Consider the following 21,598-nt stretch of genomic DNA (forward strand, 5'->3'; position numbering starts at 1 on the left):
CTGTCACATCTGGGTGCCTCACAAATCTGAATATTGCATGATTTGACCAGCTGGCCAATGGGGACCCACAGTGTGGGTCTCTTTCAAACTCTACCAGGTGTTGATGACACTAGTCACACAAGTGTTACTAAACACCTGATACTGTTCATGCTTCTTATATATCCTATGAGGTCGGGTATAGCACTAATGCACTTGGATGGCTGTTAAACCCGTTGCAGGGAATTGCAGCTCTAACAGTTTTCACACCTGCCGATGGCATATGTGTGTATAAAGTTATATTGACCATGTCTTCTGGACACTTCACACTTTTTTTCAGGCAGTGTAGGTGAACTGACAAGGAATTCACCAATTCTCTTCAGAATCGGCAAGGAAAGGAACATATGCAAAGAACAAACCAGAAGAAGTAATGATAGGTCATGTGTTAAGACACCAGGAAATAATTTTGATGATGCTAGAGGGAGCTGTAGAGTGTAAAAACTGTATGTAAACACTGTACTAAAAGACAGAGATTGGAATATGTCCAACATATAATTGGGTGCAAATGCTACTTTGGGATGAAGAAGTTGGCACACTGCACTGAACCACTCAGAAGACCAATTTTTTGGGAGATGAGGGAGGGGAGAATCATTGCATTTAAAGTGAGTACAGTACACAGCAGTGCTAGTACTAGAGCTTTGTTTTCTTGAAGAGCTTCATTTATTTCATCTTACTGCCTTGTACTAATGAGTTAAAAGTTTTTAAGAAGCTTTTGAGAGTCTTTAGGAATTCAAAATGCTTGGATTTTCATGACATTGAATTCCTTAATATGTGCCGCTTGTGGTAATAATTTGTTTTAATTGTGCCATACTGCTTGTAAAGCTAGATTTTTGGTTTGTAGTAATTGCTCACCCTTGATACAACCAGGATCATTAGAATTGGAAATAAATAAAAAATAAACAAATAAATAAATAAATAAATATTTCTGGAGTCTTTTGACTTGCCAACCTACCTTCTATGTCAGGGCTTGGAACTGTTAACAGTGCTACTGGGTTACTGAGTTAACCCATAAGCACATATGTAAAAATCTTAATTTTTAGAATATCCTTGATCTTACTCACTCCAAGAAATTTTAGTGGTATTGATGTTCCTTGATGTTTAATTAATTGATTGGCCATTTATATTTTCATGTCCTTAATTTATCATGTTGTTATCATCATTTTGTTGAGTCTGTGGAAAAGTTGGTATGGCAGATAATTTTCTCATAAATAAGCAGAGTTAATAACTGATAACATTTATTCATTTTTGCGTGAGAAGCAGTAGGAAAGAGAACAAACAGTGTAACTATGTCAAATGAAGCAATGGTTCTATTTTATAATCAGTGAACTTCGCACATTTGTGCCAAAGTTGGTCTGTGATGCTGCTGCCACATCAGCCCCTCTGGTTTTGAAAATGATTGCCTGGTATATTGAGGAACTTAAACTTGAACTTGACTTGTCCGCCAGTTCTCATAGAGATGGCTGACACAATTATGGGCTGCGCTTGCTCTGTGGGTGTCACTTTGGTGTCCTCTACTGGTGCAGGGTTTAGTGAGATTGCCTGCAGAAGTGTTAGCCTCCATGTTGAAGTGTGATGTCATAGGCTAAGTAAGGCAAGGACACTCGTAGACATACGTGGTTTGAGCCACTCTATTGAAACTGTCTCCTGTTCACTGTTCTTAATTCTGAAATTGTGGCTTCCTCTTGAGACTGCCCTGTAGGGTCTATAGCACTGGAAAATGAGTAGGGGGTACAGTGCACCATCCCTGAGCCACATGTGGGTTGTCTTCTGTGCATCTTCATGCACAAACACCATCCAGTCTCCATGTCTGACAGGATTGATAGGCTGAATATTCTTCACTCTAGCTTTGAGTTGTTGCACAAACTGTGTACATAGCTCAGGAGCAACCAGCTATGGGGAAGCTGGAGTGATTAAGTCTTCTGGAACTCACAGCTGCTAGTCTTAGACTAATTGTGCAGGAGAGTGTGGTATTTCCTCCTTCCCTGTCATTCTCAATCCTAGCATGATTGGAGGCAGTACTTTGGACCACAATGAGGGGCCACACATTAGGGCATTTTTGAGCATGTGGTGGAACCTTCCTGCCATCCAGTTGGTGGCAGGACAGTAGCTTGTAGTGTGGAGGTGGTTGCAGCCACACAGTAGTTAAAGTTCATGGAAAAGCTGGCTTTCAGATTGCCTCTCACATTCTGTGATTCTGTTTAGTGTAATGCCAAACCTGCAGAACCATGAGTGCACTAATGCTATCTTGACTTTCTTGGCAGATATGTCGTGGGTTTGGATGACTTACAGCCACCTGGTAAAATGACGAGTGATCGTGAGTAAATACAGCGGGCCTATTATGGCCACATGTACATGTGAAAATCTTACTGATTGTTATGAAAAGTGAGTGATCAGTGCAAACACATGCCTACTGATCTTATTACACTGATATATCAGGCATGTGCAATAAGATTTCACTCTGGGCCATACAGATTTGTCAGATACAATCTTGGCTGTGACTGGGATTGCTGGTTTGGCTAGGTTGCGTAGGTTGTTGAAAGCCTCACAGCGATATTGTTCTGGTATGTAGGGCCACTGCCTCTCCTTTGCTACATTGCGCAGAGTTCTGTCCTGCACACTCAAAACTGACAAATATCTGAGCCACAATGCTGTTTGCTGCTCCTATATAAGACAGTGTAAGAGTATGCCCACTTAATTTGGTGATTAAACCGGCACAGTTCTGGGATAGGAAATATGTGACAAGATTGTTTTCTCCTGTTGTGGGACCCATATCAACTGTAAACTGTGCGGTATACTTGGTCTGACTCGACACTCTTGCTGAAAGATGGTAGTGGCTTGTGGTCCATAAAAATTATGAAGTATCACTCCTTGACAGAGTGCTGGAAATATTTCCCAGTTAAGTGGGTAGCAAGCAATTCTTGATCAATAGCAGTCCACTTTTGCTACTGATGTTTTAAGTTATTACAAAAGAACGTGAGTGGCTGCCACTTGCCATTCACCTTTTGTTAAAGAGCTGTGCTCACTACAGTTTGGCATTGCTTATTACAGATGTTTCCTTAGGTCATGGAAAGCTGCTACAGCCTCTGGACTCTAGAGTATATTATGATTTCTTGTAGTATTTTGAATAATGTCATGGGGTGGTTTTGAGTGGCAAGTAGGTCAAGCGAGTGATGTCAATAATAATTCTACACTCCGAGGAATCTGCAGAGCCCCTTGTCAGTTGTTGGAAGGGGCATCTGTTATACTGCTTAAATTTGCTTGGGTGGTGGTGACAGGTTCTACTGTGAGACGAAGTAGCCTTGGAATTTAACCTCGTGCTTTCCCAATTCATACTTATTTTTATTAATAATTATGTCATACTCTTGTAGGCAGTGAAAAGCTGCTGCAGGTGTTGGACATGCTGCTCTGCTGAAGTGGAAAATACTAAAATTGGGGAGGCATTCTGACAAAAAGCTTGCTAATCGCTGGAGCCCCCTGCTGTTAAGGTGGGGCTGTGTAACGCAATGCAGCAGTGTGATTATATGGCAAATGTGCCACACCACAGGTGCTGTGGCATTTTACTCATTCATTTTACTTTCGGTTTTGTTCAGTACGCAGTTGGACAATCAAATAAAGTGGCATGATAGATGTATTATGCATTAGGATTAAATAATGTTAATTAAGATGAAAAATATCTTGCTCATTTTATCAAGAAGCAGATGTTAATGAAGAACGTTTCAGATTTCTATAGTCATTTACTGGATGGAAATGTAATCCACAGCTGCTTCCTCCTTGTGGGACATTCCTTCATTGTTCGCATCTTGATTCAGATACTGAATCCTTATAAATGTTCTCATTCTTTCATAAAGAGTAAAAACTGTGTCATGAGTCTCGGGTTACTTTTGTTTCAAAATAGAACACTGAGAATTTTTGACTGTATTTTATTTGCATACTCTGTTTCCATGAAAAGCAGCAAATTCTTCTTCAGACTGCAAGACTTTTAGTCCATGCTGGCATTGGAGAGTAAAAATCACCACAAGATGTAGTTGATATCCAGTCTGCGTTACTCTCTCCTACTTCACTTTTTGTTGCTGGACAACCTAGTGATTTATCAGTGTTTTGGCACTTAAATGTAATACAGCATGCAATGTATTTCTCTGCATCAAACAGCAGAGGGAGAAAACACACACACACACACACACAAACGTTAACGAAAAGGATCTCTTCCCATTTCCTAAATGTTGTCAGTCCTTTTCCTACATCCCTCTTCCTTCCACTTTATAATGACTCTGTCGGAATTCATCCAGGCTCGCTTTATGAGGCTGCAGTCTCTTCTTACTTTTCCAACAAACTTTTTGTACAGTTATTCAAACGAAATAATTCCTCCTGGGATACTACGATGACTTCTATGATTGTATTGTGTGTATTGTGTGTGGTGAAAGAGTACGTGGAGACTGTTTGCGCAGCAATCGACGAGATGGAGTAACTGTGGTGGAATAAGGGGAACCAGCTTGCATTTGCTGAGGTAGATGGAAATCACCTAAAAAACCATCCACAGGCTAGCCAGCACACTGGACCTTGACGTGAATCTGCTGGCCAGATTCGTGCCGAGGACTGGCACGCCTTCCCGCTTGGGAAGCAGCGCGTCAGACTGGGTGGGCTAGCCTTAATGATACTTTCAAGCAAACCACTAGCTGTAATTGTGTCAAAATCATAATAAAGTGGTTGTTTCCACTGTTTACATAACCCATGGATCAGGCAGACTTGAAGATTGGACTGTATGTGTGTGTTTTTTTGCCTATTTTTGATGAAGGCCTTTACTGGCCGAAAGCTTTATTTCTGACAGTGTTTTTGTTGTGCCTGTCTGCGACTCAGCATTTCCACTATATGGTGAGTAGTAACTTTCTTTTTCACAACATTTGTTTCATCAACTGTCAGAACTGCTTCTCTCTCTTGGGTAGTACAAGTATTTGACTTAGCCTTTAATAAACACAAGACATCTTCGAGAACATATGGTTTGCATGTAAATTCCTTTGTCCATTTCTGAAGTATTGCCCTGCCCAGCAAAGGCATTTTTCACTTTCGCGAATAAGCATATGTTTTTGCACTAAAAGTCTCTTAAAGTCGGTGCATACGCTATGTCCTCTGAATTCCACTTTACCCTTGTGGTGGAGTTTTGTATGTGTGGAAATTTCACCTACATTGTTTGTGACAGTGTCTACCTTTTTGCTGAGATTTACAGTGGTAAGTATGTTTGTACCACAATGAAGCTGCAGATGTTGGCTGGAAGTATACTTGTCACCCAGATTATCATCTGCGAAAATTGTTTGTAATTGCAACTCTGGTGACACTAACACTGTATGAGAGCTTCCCTTTGTGCAGCGTAACTTTACTGTGACAAAGTTTCTTTTATTTCTTCTGTCACTTCTAAGACCATATGTAAAACCACTATATTAAATTTATCAATGTTATTGGATGCCCTATACTTTTGAAATATACAGTCAGCTTGTTAGAACCAGAGCTATGGTTGGATTGGGCAGTGTGTGGGAAGCTTAACATTTCTGTGTACAGCATATATATTCACATCTTGTGAGTTTTCATCTTTTGTTTCTTTTGTTGCCAGCGAATTGATAGTTGTAGGTGGTCACCCAGTATTGAGAAGTGAGTTCTGCTCCGGCTTGATCCCAGTTTCCAGTGCTTATCTCTGTCATCCATTGCGTGTGATAGTATATGTTATAAGTGTTTTTTTTTTTTAGGAAACGTGTTGTGTTAGATTAACTTCCTCACAGATAAATTAATTAATAAATGATAAAATTTATTCACTCCTGCATGAAAACAATAGGCAAGAGAATAAACAACAATGTAACCGTGTCAGCTGAAGCAACGATTTGATTTTATACTCTCATTCTTGTGGAGACATTCCATGATGCCACCACAAGCACTTTCTTTGTAATCCCCTTTGCACTCTTTGTTTATCTTGCCCAAGAATTGTACCACACACATTTCTGTAAGAGATTATTCAAGGCATAGTACATGAGACTTCCTGTCTGCTTTGATAAATTTAATACAACACTAACTCTTCACTAGAAAGAATATCAGTAAGATTCATTTTATGGAAGAGATTTATTATGTGATCTTTCTCTCTTTCGTGTTGCAGGAAATCCGTTAATGATGGTACCAGTTGTTTCATCAAGCCCAGTAAATGGGCAAAGTCCCCGTGAACGTAGAAATGCAACAAGCAGTAGTCGGCCACTGCTTCCAAAGCCAACAGGTTGCAATTCATCACCTCCACATGGCCAACAACAACAACAACAACAACAACAGCAGCAGAACACTGTTATCGGAGAAGGCCGTAAGGGACCAATTCTGGATGTACGTTCAATTATTGCAGACTATCGCTCAAAGAATCCAGGTGATGTACCACGCCGAGGCAGACGCCTCCGTGGTGCAACATCACCAACACGTATGCAGGAAGCTGCTGGAATGCAGGTTGGTAGCTTCTGAATCAGCTTGATTATAACAAAACATTAAGGTAACATCATGGCTAAAGTAGGCCACACTGGTGGTGTGAAGGCTTTTGAAAACTACAGGTACAGGCTCAGTATTTGTAAGACATTTTTTTCGCAGCATCCACTGGTGTGTGTGCTTGGCATGAGTGAAAAAATAAGTTCTGTTGGTGTAGAAATGTCTTGTAACGTTACCAAAATATGACAAATACCCTGCTTCGCCTCTAGTCGTGGCAAGGTAATTTTGTATTAGTTACCACTAATTCTGCGTTCCTCAATACTTGTTTCATAACGTCCAAATAAATTTTTCAAGCTCCTATAGAAAGGAGTTCTTTGTTTAATTACTCTTTTTTCTGTCATACTATTTTACTCTACTTTTCACATTTATTTTATGGCTGTTTAGCTGAAATTTAGTGGAACTGGTGATTTTTTTTTCAGCTCTGTCAGTACTGACTAAATGAGAAATAATTGTTTTTGTAACTTCACCTTCAAAGTATCTCTCAAGCATGAAGATTAATGCATGAGAATAGTATTTTTGAATAAAAAATTATTTTGTTGTGCAGGCATTTCATAATTTCTCTGACTTGGATTTATGAATGAAAAATCAAAGGCGTAGAGCACCAAAATTTTCGTGTTGATATGTTTGGTAGAATTTTGCTTCTATATAAATTACTTGAAATGAATATGCATGTTGTAGAGGGGAGCTGATCCAGTGACTTTATGTAACTTTGTTTAATTTGAGGTAGATCATAACAGTTCCTGCTTTAGGACAGTGTGCTTCAGTTACTTAGAATTTGGTAACATGGTCAGTGGTTTCTTGGTTGTGGCTTTACAGATCAGTGTGCTTTGTTCCCAACAGTCCTTTTCAATCTTAACATTCAAGACAAAAGTCTGTATTCAGTCTGTGATGATTGCTGACTGAATTTGTCCAGGATTTAAAGGAACTTATGTTGGCTATATTATTTGAAAAGTATTGCATGAAAAAAGTGTCAGCTAATAGGTAGTAGAAATGGAGCTCCATTGTGTATCGGAATCACTTGTATAACGGTTTTGCCTTGCGAAACAATTAAATTTTGTGTTGAACATTTGAGATTCAACCCTTTAACTGCTCTGGACGTGTTAACGTGCGTGCCTTTGTAACTGTCCCTGTGTGCTCTGAATGTGTTTACGCACGCCACCAGTGTCTACACGTAGACGCGTTCAGAGTACCAGGTAGAAGGACTGGTGGCACACGTAAACACGTTCAGAGCACACAGGGACAGGTACAAAGGCACGCGTGTTAACACGTCCAAGGCAGTTAAAGGGTTAATGGATTTCATTGCTTCCATTACAGTTCTATGACATCCATGGTCCATTTTTGTTTTAATATTCACAATACATATTACAGTATTTTATTAGGACCAACAAAGAATAGCTTAAAGCATTGTCTCTTTGTTCGCAATATGTGAATCACACTAATTACTTTTCCTACAGATGGCTGATAAGAATGATGATTTAGGAATGTTGTGGCACTCAGATTATCTGTTTAAGATGGGTCAAGAATTAAAAATCCAGGGTTGATCATTTCTTTCGCATCCTCTGTGTTCACAGTTAATTTCCTGTGGCATTAACAATTTGTTCTAATGAATTGGGTTATTCGAAACAGTTGATGTTTTTACATTTCTGATAGGCTAGCCATAGTTTGATTCCACATGAGTAAAATCATTTGTAAATATTTCATATTTTCCCCTTCTTATTTTCCTTTCCTTTATAATTTCCATTTTATCAACTAATTAAAAGATTCCACCATGATTCAGTGTGTCACATAATATCCAATAAATGAACCGTAGTTTAAAGCTAACATTAGCCATTAAAAAGAAATGGAACACATTTGCAGCTGCAGTCAACTCGTGTGAGTGGTTCAGGTGGTGTTCTTAGCATGGCCTCTATTGCTTTGGGTTCCGGTTCTCAAATGCGGCCAGGGCCTGCCGAAGTTGGAGATATTGCCTTCCCTCCTCAGGTATGCTTGGAGCTAATTAAATAAAACCAGCTATCACCTTTTTCTTATGTACTTAATTTTAATATAGGAAATAAGGACAAAGATTACTTAACAGTGCTCCCATACCAGCACTTTTTCTTTTCTTTTCTTCTTCTTCTTTTTTTTTTTTTTTTTTTTTTTTTTTTTTTTTTTTTTTTTAATGGGAAAATAATTTCATGAGTGTAATACAAAATTGTGTGTTCGTTAATTGTATATGGCAGACAGACCACATTTACTCCATAAGAGTCTGGCAGTATTGCAATGTAATGTCTGCTGCAAGAACATTTGGGCTAGAGACCAGTAAAGTGTTACTACATTGCAGGTAATATATGCATTTGATTCTCTTGAGTGTTGCACACTTTGAAAGTGAACAAGTCATTGAGTGAATAAATGTAAGAGTGTCTGAGGGAAAATGCTTGTCAAAGAATCGTGGGGCCAACAGAAAATTACTTATTGAATGTGCATGGGAATTCTGTTCTTTCACTTACATAATCCAGTGATGTTATTGAACCTTTCAGTGGTCATCATAGAACTTAATATACTTCCTCAGTCTTTCAGAGTTGTTGGGTTTGGCATGTGGATTATACTGTAGAGTTGGTGGTGGTAGCAGTAGCATAAATTTACTAGTTTTTTGAGTGAAGTTAATTTTACTAATAATTTGGCTATCATTGTAGAAGGAGGTGTTGGTCCCTGCATTTTTAATACACAGTTTTTAATTGCATACTAAATACAGGGAAAAGCCTGTTTTTGAAGGAAAGAATCAGAATTGTGAAAGTCTTTTAGTTGTAATGACTAGTTATCAGATTTTTTAAACTTCAGACAGGCATAACATGGTTGTGTGTCTTTTATATGTAGAATGTTATGATCTGTCCAGCTAATAAGATGATATGCCATACAATTTTTTATCCTTTACCATACCTGTTTTATAACTGGTGCTTCAATTTTGCAGATATATTTTTTATGTTTATCACATAGTACTGGTTATTTTTATTTTCAGTTTATATACAGCAGATCAACCTTGATTTGCAGTGACGGCTGACAAATGTGTTTCACATCATTTAATTTAATTTCTGAATTACACACACGCAAATCAAATTATACCTTGTGTGTGTCACGTGATGTTACCCATTTTAAGCGTGTGATGAGCATTAGTGTAGTTCTCAACATGAAACAAGATTAAAAAATCCATGCTTTCTCTTAGATCCTAAGTGGATAAGAACAAATTTGTCACCAAATTTACATTTGGTAATCAAAATAAGTGATAAATACAAGTAATCAGATATTTTACATTGCTCCATGATTTTGTTTCTGGGAGAGAGGTGACAGTCAAGAGATGAGTCTTGGAAGCAGCAGACACAACTGGCGGTTATAGGTGATGTGCTACTAAATACATGAAAACAATGTTCAACATTCCTCTGATGATTATCAGCATTGGTTTTTGAATCATAATGTGTAATTAAAATATTACATAATTTAAAGTGAAGATACTGGTACAGGGTTGTGATAAAACTACTAAGTTGTTTCTTTTGTAAAGGTGAGTATAAAAATAATCAGATGAGCTTGAATTAAGAACAGTTGCAAGTGGATATGCAGGGACTTTGTACTACAGACCAGATAAAGTAATATTTGTAGTGGACAGATCGTCAGGAAGAAATGTATGTCTTTGAAAAGGTCCACAATCCAAAGAGGGGTCAAGAAACATGTGATTTGTTTAGAAACAATAAAGTAATACTTTCTCCTGAGTTACTTAGATCTTAGGTACTTGAAATCAAATATTGCAATTATCTGTCAACAGATTTTGAGCATTCTGTTTCACGATTTGCTGTAGTTACAGTAAGAAACTCATTTTGTTGTTGGAATTTTTATGTAAGGAAAGGAAGGAAAAAGAAAAATATGATTATAGACCTTGATGAGGTGCAGATTTCTGGTAGCTATTTTCATACCTCTCCAGCCATATAAATTCTACTCCATTTCGATGTCACAGTTCATAGTAAAATTGGTAGGAATGAGGGCAGTTAAAATGTTCTTGATGTATTTAGTTCACCTGATTAAATCTCCGGTAGAAACATTTCCTCTTGAGGGACTATCGGATTCTACTCTGAGAAGACAAGAACTTTTCAGTTCCACTGAAATAGCTTTTTACCAATAATTTAACTCCCTGAAAGAAGTCAAAGAGGGCCAGAGTTCAAAATACCATCATCTATCTCTCTAGGGATTAGAGATTTTTCTTTAAAATTTTTTCGGGGGCATGAGATCTTGTTTTGATCTAAGACATTTTGTCTTGACACAGTAGAATAAGATTCTTAAAGTTAGGAAACAGATTCTCTAGTTTCTGATTGATGATTTAAGCTTGAAGGAATAAGTCCTCAGAAATTTACTTAAAAGCACAGTACATTTCCTAGCACTGCTGCACCTTAATGTAATTAGCTGTGCACCATCCACAGGAGGTATCGAGGCCTTCAAGTGCCGACTCCGGTCGCAGTGACCAGCCGGGCATCAGCTTCAAGGACGTGCTGATGCAGTTTGCCCGGCTGAGCCAAGAGCATTCTGAAAGTGTGGGGGCAGCAGCACGTGGGGGAGCGGGTAGTAGTGCAGGTGCTCCCTTCCCTGAAGTGACACTGCATCCAGTGGCTCCCAGTGCACCGCCACCATCAGCTTCCCCACCTCCTGCTGCCCCCGCACCCGCTCAGGCACCTCCGTCTCCCGGCCGAGGACAGTCGCGCCAGGCAGCGTCCCTGCTGCACGGCATCCTCAGCGGACAGGCACGCGCCTCGTCCTCTACGGGAACACCCACCGCCTTCTCGCCCACACTGGCGCGTCTTCTGACAGCTCCTGAGAGACATCCAGGGCCTCGTCTGCCTTCCACTGCCCCTGTCACTGCTGGAGCAAGTTCTGTCTCCATTGCAGACTTGCTTTCCACCAACAAGGTGCTTGGAAAATTGTTTCTTACTGTCTGTCCTTACGTCCAAAAGCAGTGTTGGTTGTGAACGCTACTGACTGAAACAAAAACGAGCAAGATGGCATTTGGTTCAGACGTATGTGGACCAAATTGTAGTAAAGTGGTTTGACAGGATCAGTGATATTCTTTATTGCTGTTCTCTCAGTTTGGTACCCTCAAGTGTGGAGTTGTGTGATGATATCCATAGGATTCCTTATTGTCACTCAAGTCACACATCATTTGATTTGATAAATGTGTATGAATGAGAAATGCCCACTGTAAAAAGAAAGAAAAAAAAGTAACAAAAAACCTACGTCAATGTTATACTTCTGTGTGTTCAGCCGATTTGGAAACTACTCTGCTGGGTATCCAGAAGTATGCCATTAATTAACCACGCTGAGAAAACCTGAGAGAGAGAAAGAAAACAGCTACAGATTGGGCTGAAATAATGGGACTATTTTCTTCTCCATAAAAAAAATTTAAAAAAAATGTTTGAAATTGTTGGGGGACAGAGACTGAAGTGAACTATCCTGAGTTTTTTTGCAAATGAAATGACATTAGGGTAAGAAACATAATTTGTTTAATTGATATAGTATTAGTTGCTATGGTGTTCAAACATCATCTTGCTGCCATACATTGTGTAATGACAACATTGTTTCCTTTCCACTTTCTTCTTTTTATTTATTTTTTAAGAAAAATTACAATAATTCTTGTAATTGGTTTGCAAGGCTAAGTAGCCAGTTTCAACATAGGTATGTGGGCATCATTAATCTTCACGGTGCATGTTGTTAGGTTGTTAGTAGGGAAACTTACTACCTACCATACATTCTGAAATGAACCAATAAAAAATGATGTGTGAACGTGGCAACAATTTTTGTACAAGTAATGACAAGTCAAGCCATTCAAAATTAAAAACAAGTACATGAGTGATAGCAATGATGAGGCTGATTTTATTGATTCAGCTGATTGTTATCAGAGCATTAACATCGTCTCACACCAAATGCCATGTAGCTAGTGTCTGAGCATACTATTGGATGTTAATGTATATTTATAGCTTTTAACAGTTCTTTTTCTTTGCACTAACACAATTTTCAAATAAACTGAACACACACAACTTGTTATAACAAAAATATTGCTAAAGTAAATGCCATACACCATTGTTAAGGTTAAAAAGCAGTTATTAAACTAATGAGAAATTAATATAAAATGAAAGTGAAGTTTCAACACATACTTCTTTTTTTAATCTGAGAAAAGTTGAAGTAAATGTTACAGTACCATTCTATCAGAAATGTAGATTTACCATAGTTGTTGAATAACATGCTTAGTTGACAAGTGAACGTATCTGTATTTACTAGAAGATTAGTGAATACATTCATTCATTCATTCATTCATGATGTGTGAATTCAGAGTGGAATGATAATTTGAAGTTAAATTAAATAAAGACCTGCAGCAGTAAAAAAGTGTCACTTCTCTGCAACAAGTAATCAAGATAGTGAAACTTCCTGGCGGATTAAAACTGTGTGCCCGACCGAGACTCGAACTCGGGACCTTTGCCTTTCGCGGGCAAGTGCTCTACCAGTTTCAACATAGGTAGAGCACTTGCCCGCGAAAGGCAAAGGTCCCGAGTTCGAGTCTCGGTCGGGCACACAGTTTTAATCTGCCAGGAAGTTTCATATCAGCGCACACTCCGCTGCAGAGTGAAAATCTCATTCTGGGAATCAAGATAGTAGTCTGCTGTAGTAAGATTTTGATTTTGAGTTCAGATTTTATTTAAAAAAATGTAGTATAAAATAATGTAGTGGAAATAGGAAATTTTGCTCCCCGCTTTCCACAAAAAGTTGTGTTTAGTTCGATCATAAACTGAACAGCACACACGTGAATGAAGTTGTGTATGCTGAGTAAATAAGTATCAGTATTACTGAAAATGCTTATTTCATGCAACGTGTGTTAGCGAGCTTTTATTTGTGAGAATAAGGTGATCAGTTTATGGCATCCAATACACTAAAGTCAGTACTGTGTGGCATTCCATGGAAAAATCTTTTCTGTTCAATATTTTCAGATTTCTCTAAAAACTCTATATGGAGAGCTTAGCTATCATATATATGAATAACAGTTTAAAAAAGAACAAAGCCTCACATATCAGAGTAATCAATGATATTCTTCTTATAAGCGCTTCTAATATGTTTATTGTCCATACGGAAGAGAGTGAGTTTCGTGTACAAGGTTTCTTTGATAGCAGTTTCTCCAATGATAGCACCAATACTGCATTTTTTGCAGAGGTACTTTTTGAAAACAATTGCTGTCCTTTTCAGCTTCAGGATAACCTGTATTGTGAATAGTTATTTCTGATGAAAATATAAAAAGTGGTGTCTATGAACATTTGAATTTGAGAAGATGCATTGTATGTATGGTTCTGCCCCTTTTTTTTCTTTTCATCTTCTAACCCTGTCTAGCTGTATGCAGCTTGTAGTGTGGAAAATTGCTGTAATTGTAGACAAAGTTGGTAAGCTATTGGAATGCAGATAATGGAAATCTTGTAGTTGCTCTCAATTTTTTAATAATCTTTCACTACTGTATGTAATGCAAATGGTAGTATCCCATCCTATTTTCATTTAGAACCGTAAGATATATTATTGACATTTAAATTCTTCTGCATGCCTGTTACATGCTGCACGCTACTTGTATGAAGTAACATGACACATAGAATTCATAACATTTAATTTGTCATTGATTACCTTTAATATCATTTAGAAATAAATTTAATTGACAGCTATAGCAAACAATTTGCATTTACAGACACGCAACGAGATTACTATAACCCCTGTCTCTGCCAACTCAGCAACCAAAGCTAAAGAAGAAGTTGTTGTCTATGTAAGTATTTACTTTTTCTTTCCTTTTTTAAGAAAAATCTGCTTGTCTTTCTGTATCATAAAGAGAAACTGCATGTGCAGCCTGACAATGATTACCAGTATGTGATACCAAGCTAGTAACTGCAGTTTATATACTATCAAAACTCATAGTATCAGATCTACTTTGTGTCCCAGGCAGTAGAAACTGGACAATTTTCACAATTTTCAGATAACTGCTAACTATTTTTTTAAAAATTAGGTAACTTTTTTATTGGAAAAATTTGCAGAGAATGCTAAATATGAGGAAGAGTGGGTGACAGAGCAAAAGTAGTAAACCATGAGGTGTTTGATACGAAATTTCTACAAGTCTTGGAAGTATTTTGTAACAGTCTTCCCACGGATTCAAATCATTTCTTCGTGTGGTAGGTCTTGAATTGAGGATATATACACATAGATTGGAATTATCGACAATATGCAAGCAGGGGAGTAACTGTGTGAACTGTAGATAAACTATTTTGTACAGGCTAAAATTACTACTTGGTACAGGGCATTGGATTAATGTTGCAGGAATCCACAATTAATAACTTTCTTGTAACACATATGAAAAAGTTTCAGGAAGCATGGCTGGCTTCAGGATAAGTGGTACTGAAGAAAGGTTCAGACTAGTGCTGTTATGCTATTTATATTGTGTGTGATGCATATGCCAACTTCGCAACGTATCTGAGAGTCAGTTGTTTTTGGCATCTCGAGGAATAAATAGCCATTCTTTCAAACATAAAAGACTATTATTTACACCATTTGATAATGGCTGGAAGGTTTCCAGTCAAAACATTGTAAGAGGGAGCCTGGATAGACATGAAAAATGAAGACAATAATTCAGTTATTTTCCAATAAAAATGCACATTTATCTTTGAGTCTTTCTTAATAATAGCACTTGAAAAGCAAAACAGTTTTATTCATCAAGTATTCTTCTTAAATGATCCATAAACTTCAACTAATATTACAGGAAGCTACTGTCGATGTCCAGGGCTGTCAAAAAGTGTGGGAACCCTAGTATTATAACTAGAGCATATCTTCACTCCATAAGAGGATTTATGTTGCTCAGAAACTTCGTGACACTAAAACTGTGTGTTGGATGGGGTTTTGAATGCTGAACTTTGAACATCGTGGACACAGCTCTTACTATCTTAGTTATTGAAGACCGACTCATAACCTACCCTCTTAGCTTGTAGCCCATACTTTCAACAGAATTGATGAGTTTTGGATGACATATAACCTGTAAATATTATGAGCCTGGTGTTCATGTTCAGTCACATGTTTTATTCATTCAGTGTTTTATATGCACCAACGCAACCCTCTCAGTAGTGATAAATCTACTACTCTCATTGTCAGCAGTTTACTGTGGCAGTGTGCAGTATCTTCTTGCAGAACATGGTGTGAAACATAACAGCAATGGAATCTGGACTCCTGTTAATACTGTATTCAAAAGATGTCAGAGGTTCACACGTACATGCCTGGCTCTTGCTGTTCACTGAATTTAACTCATTATTTCAGAGTTTACTACTTTTTGTCCCTGTAAGGCACCCAAACAGATCTTTGATTTCACTGTACTGACTGTTGCTGTAACAGACACTGAAAAATGTCCTCATGCCAGCACTGTTCTGCATATTGGTAGCATAAATGTAACAGTAATTAATTAGAGACAAGTAAACAGGCTTGTCACAAAGCACAGTTTAACCAAATCCTGAAAGGAGTCTGAATGAAAAGACTCCAGCTGTTAAACTTGGCACAATCCCAAGACCTGTTACTGACTTGGCAACTTTCCCCTCATACAGATTCTCAACATAAAGTTGTGTTGGTTACAGTTTTACTTATGTGAAGGACTTCGTGAAGTGCTTCGAAACTGTGCCAAAGAATGCCATTCAGGCAACAGAGAAACGTACTTGTTAAAGTTACAGATATAGTGTTGAGTAAAAGTACTGAAATAACTGTTCATACTCCACTGCTAAACTTCATCTCACCCTTATGTATTTTTGTAGAATTTCTATGAGATCATTGTGAAAAATGAATCATTCATTTATAGTTTTCATTTTGGAGAACAGACTAGATGATGATGATGATTATGATTATGATTTTATGATTATGATTATGATTATGATTATGATGATGATGATGATGATGATGATGATCTCAGTGGACAAAATATTAATCACCCTCTTAAAAATTAAAAAGGCTTACTAACCAGTGCTGCAGATGACATAGAGCTGTCCTGATAGTGACTGAAAAGATTCGTTAGTAGTGTTTAATAAAGGTGTGTTTATTAGCAGCTCATGATGTTACTTAAAAATGACTTTAAACTTTCATTAGACTGAAATTATCCTTTATTCATTAGGTGGCAGTCTTCTCGCTTTCATCATCCAGGCAATTATGTGAGTTGTGATGGAGGAGCATCAACTACCCAGCTCAGTGAACAACAACAACTTGAACGTGGCTGGTTTACAAAATTTTAAAAGTACAGCTTAATCCTAGCTTCCACAAGTTTTCCGAGATAAAGGTGTAAAAGGAGGGACAGGAAATGGCTAATGACCAACTTCTGTCTGGTTGCTGCTGTACTCCACTAACAGCTTGTTAGGAAACGGTTGAACAAAGGTTGTTAATCCAAAGTTAATAATTACCATTTCTTATGGCTTTTATTTCTCCTCATCTAAGATGTTTGCACATACCTGATCCAGAATAGGAACTCCATGGGAAGTCAAGCACAGACTCAGCACAGGGGTCTGATTCTATAACAAATGAATAGTTAAAACATCTGCAACAAAACTGATGGTCCTATTGCACAAGAATGTTTAATAGCTGCTTCCTGAACACCTACTTCTTGATTGTATAAAGAATGTGAAAAATCATGAAATTCCAGAATTGAGCAGAGATCCAAGTAATCATTGCCTCATGATCCTACCTTCCATATCATTTAAAGTATGAGATAGAGAACTGTTGCCAAGGATTTGACCACCATTAATAGATAACAATGTCATATGAACAGAAGAATTTGCATTTAAAGAAATATTATCAGTTGAATTACAACTTTTATGACTTAGTGCAATCGTACCGTGTGTTATGTATTCACTATGTGGCCACACCATCTTTCTTGATGTAGCAAGAGCATTTGACAAAGTATGGCAGGATAAAGTCAATGTCAAACTGCATGCCTTGACGGACTATCCAAACTGTTACACCAAACCACTGGACAGCTACCTGCCAGACAGAAGATTCTTTGTGCAAATTGTCAGAAACCAGTCAGAAACCATATACCGCCTATAAGGAATGGTTCATCATTATCTTCCATTCTATTCTCTATCTAAACAATGTTCCATTATTGCCCCACACCTGACTAGCACAGTTTGCCGATGATACCATTTTACTTACATCTAATGTGTGCCTTGATAAAACTTTAAAATATCTACAGGAGGAAGTTGACATCACAGAACCATGGTTAGCAGAAAACAAAATCAAAGTAAATGCCACCAAAGCAAAAGCCAACCTCTTCATACTACCAAGACCTATACTGTACACCAAAATGACATTACTCAATCATGAAATTGAATGGGCTCAAAAAAAAAAAAAAAAAAATTGTGGAGTGATTATAGATGGGAAACACTTAAAAAGACTATATGCTAGAGAAGAAAGAGATTGACAAAACCATCTACATGCTCTACCCATTACTGGACCTAACAGGACGCCAGTACAGTTGTACACATAGTATGCAAAATAACTTACTCTTCGTCTAGCAGCAGTATACCATAGGTCAGTGGAGAAGGGAAGCATTCCTAGTGATCGGAAAAAAGTCCAGGTCGTTTCAGTTTTCAAGAAGGGTCATTGAAAAGCGGCACAAAAATGTAGACCTTTATCTCTGGCATAGGTCTGTTATAGAATTTGGAACATGGTTCATGCCAGTGTATTATGACATTTCTGAAGACTGAAAATCTCGTCTGTAGCAATCAAAATGGATTCCAAAAATAAGCCTGTGAAACCCAGCTCACTCTTTTCATCAAAGAGACCCAGAAAGCAGTGGTTACTTGTGCCCAGGTTGGTGCCACATTTCTTGACTTCTGAAAGATGTTCAAAACGGTTCTGCATTGCCACCTAATGAACAAAATAAGTGTGTACAGAATATCAGTCCACCTGTGCGATTGGTTTGAAGAGTTTATAGCAAACAGATTGCAGCATGTCATCCTCAACATAGAGGAAATATCAACCCAAGGGAGCGTTCTAGTACCATTACTTTTCACAATATATATGAATGACCCCAAGGTTAATGTTTCATCAGGCTTTTTGTGTGTAATGCTGTTGTATACAGAGAAGTTGCAACTCTACAATATTGTTGTGAAATGCAGGTAGACTTGTAGATCATTGCGCTTGGTGCAGGGATTGGCCGTTGATTCTTTGTGGGGGAGGGGGGGGGGGGGAATATTACCTACTGCACATAAATAGGCAGAAGCAATCATTATGGTATGATTAAATGGGTGCTCAACAATCGGTGGAAGCAGTTGCGTGCATAAAATGTCTAGGAGTATGCCTATGGAGTGATTTAAAGTGGAATGACTACATAAAACTGATCACAGGTAAGGCAAATGCCAGACTGCTATTCATTTGAAGAATACTCTGAAACTATAGTCCACCAACAAAGGAAATTGCTTATAAAATCTTCTTTGGACCAGTACTAGAATATTGCTCTTCAGTCTGGTATTTGTGCCATATAGGATTGATAGGGCAAATAGAGAAGATCCAAAGAAGAGCAGTGCTTTTACTTACAGATTCATTTAGTATGTGTGAAAGTACCACAGAGATCCCCAACTAACTCCATTGGCAAGTGCTGTGGAGAGGCTTCTACATCATGGTGTTGGTTATTGTTGAAACGGAGTGCGTAGATCCCTAGAAGAGTTAACCACTGTATTTCTTCCTGCTATGTGTATTTCATGAAAAGACCATGCAGATAAAATTAGAGAGATTTAAGCTTACATGGAGACTTAACAAAATTGGTCTTCCCACAAACCTTTCATGACAGGAAAGAGGGGAAGTGACAGTGTTACATAATGTACCCTCTGCTGTACACTGGAAGATACCCTTACACTGTTCTATTCCTTAAGGTTTTCTTCATCTTTCAGTGAATAAGCCAAAAAGTTCAAAACTTGGTTGAAAGTGCAATAACATGCTAGTTTTTTTTTTTTTTTACATTAACATTCTTGAATAAATGTTTCACAGAGTTCTTGCCGTGTGAGATTTGAATTTAGGCTGCGCCAACACATATTTGTATTCAGTCTCAAGCTCTGTTGTCACTGTTGGGAGATTTCATTAGGTACTTTATTTAGTTGGCCAAATTACGTCATGGCAATATCTTTGTCACAGAATAATGTATGCTACCAGAGAGTATATTGATGTTGATGACTGAAGGACATCAGTAGTGATGCTGATTTTGTTCGATGGTGGATGACTCGGCCTATTTCTCTCTGTTGCTTTTTGGCATCAAGAGCACATTCACTTGCACCACTAAGGTTGTAGTGCTGCCCCAGTTAAAGTTGTTATTACACATTTTGATCTCGGCTATTTATAGGATGACAGAATGGCACCACAGGCTGCCTGCCGCAGGGCATGCACAGTGAGCATGCCCTGTCTGGAATGCACTACAGAGAGCGCAGCCCTCATGGACACTGCTATGAGGGCATGGGTGGAACAAGGTTACTGAGATAGTGAGATGGCTCCAGGCATCAGCTAAGCTACCAACGGCAATCTGCAGCCGTATGTGGAATCCCACTGAGTAATGCTATTGCTTCAGGGCAACAGAGTGACCAACAGCAGTAGCATCTGTTTACAGGATGAGGAGATGGGCAACTGGAACTGCACAATCCAGCAATGTTGAAAAAGCAATGGCAGCAGCTGTAATAGAGCCCCCAAGTGGCCTACTGAAAATCACATAATTTTTGACTTTATATACCAGAGACATGGCAAGGAAATAAAGTTAGCATTCCTTACATTCATAGTAATGACACATCTTTATTGGCACAAGTAATCAGCGCAATTTCTACAATTTATTGACTGTACTTCCTCTACATGTATACCTTTGCAGAAGTTGAAATTGTGTTTTATTATTTTACTCCTTTCTACTTGTTCACCATATTTTTGTTTCCTAACAATATTTTTCGGTTAAGATTGCCGCATCTGATTCTTGATTCCATTTCTAAATCAGTGATAGAAAATCTAGGATGGGATAATGACAATATTAGGAAAAGGATAGATTGCCACTCGCCATATAGAGGAGACAGAGTGTCACAGGCAGGCACAACAAAAAAAGACTGCTATACATTTGTCCTTTTGGCCAAAAGGCCTTCTTCTGAAATATAATTCACATAAAGGGTGTTCAGCTAAGTTGTTAACCTCATACATTTCAAGAACCATTTAAAGATATCCTAATTATCTTTTTACCCAGATGATCTATAAGAACGTCTGCACTAAATAGCATACAGTCTCCTGTCTCATCAGTATAGGTACTGACACCAACTTCACTATTTCACTCACATCTGTAGTAATTTCTTCTGTTGGTATTGTAGATTTGGAGATGATTTCAGTGGTGTTCCATTCTCTGAAATCTAATAAGTAGTTTAGCAGAATTCACTATATTCAGAACTTAAGATTGGAACATCAGTGTCTCTTGTGCAGAAGTTCATGATTTCCTACCACAAAAAATGTTTATTTCATGTGTGTGAAATGATGTTTACAATGGAAATCATGTTTTATAAACCAGGGTTATTAAATATTACACTTGTTCACCAAGAATGCACATGGAATACAAAGAAAACAGTTGAGTTGTAAACACAAAGGTGTCCTGAAAGATGGTGCCCAACAACAAAGAGGATTCAGTGAGTGTGTAAAACATTCACTGGAGAGGCACAGGCATGCTGTGAAGAGGATAAGAGACAAACCTGCAATAAACAGAGATGGGGAAAGAGATGTTACTTATAATCCGCAGTTAAGCTCCATGGAAATTCTGTGTGTCTGAAATGAACAAATCCATTAGTGTTTATGTAGGGTTGCAGTGGCTTCCATCTGTATCATGGAGTGAAAGGAGACACAAGAAATTATGTCACTGAGTTCTGATGCAATATCACGATAATAGGTTCTTTGTTCGGAGTCTCCTGTATTAACAGTCAAGCGACATTAAAAAAAGGAAAGCAGAATATAAGATGTGTGCAGTATTGGGCTGAGGCAGCGGAGTATGATC

The 21,598-nt window shown here is 38.1% G+C and overlaps 1 protein-coding gene across 1 annotated transcript in view; it reads left to right on the forward strand.

The window, feature by feature from the left end:
* The window catches only part of LOC124776490 (actin cytoskeleton-regulatory complex protein PAN1-like), a 581,518-nt gene that overhangs the window by 552,326 nt on the left and 7,594 nt on the right, over positions 1–21,598 (forward strand). Inside the window, exons 6-9 of the mRNA XM_047251509.1 lie at positions 6,173–6,504; positions 8,398–8,520; positions 10,983–11,465; positions 14,273–14,347. Coding sequence (XP_047107465.1) covers positions 6,173–6,504; positions 8,398–8,520; positions 10,983–11,465; positions 14,273–14,347 — 1,013 coding nt within the window. The remainder of the gene's footprint in view (positions 1–6,172; positions 6,505–8,397; positions 8,521–10,982; positions 11,466–14,272; positions 14,348–21,598) is intronic.

This window comes from Schistocerca piceifrons, chromosome 1, assembly GCF_021461385.2.
Source record: "Schistocerca piceifrons isolate TAMUIC-IGC-003096 chromosome 1, iqSchPice1.1, whole genome shotgun sequence".
NCBI classification, from domain to species: domain Eukaryota; kingdom Metazoa; phylum Arthropoda; class Insecta; order Orthoptera; family Acrididae; genus Schistocerca; species Schistocerca piceifrons.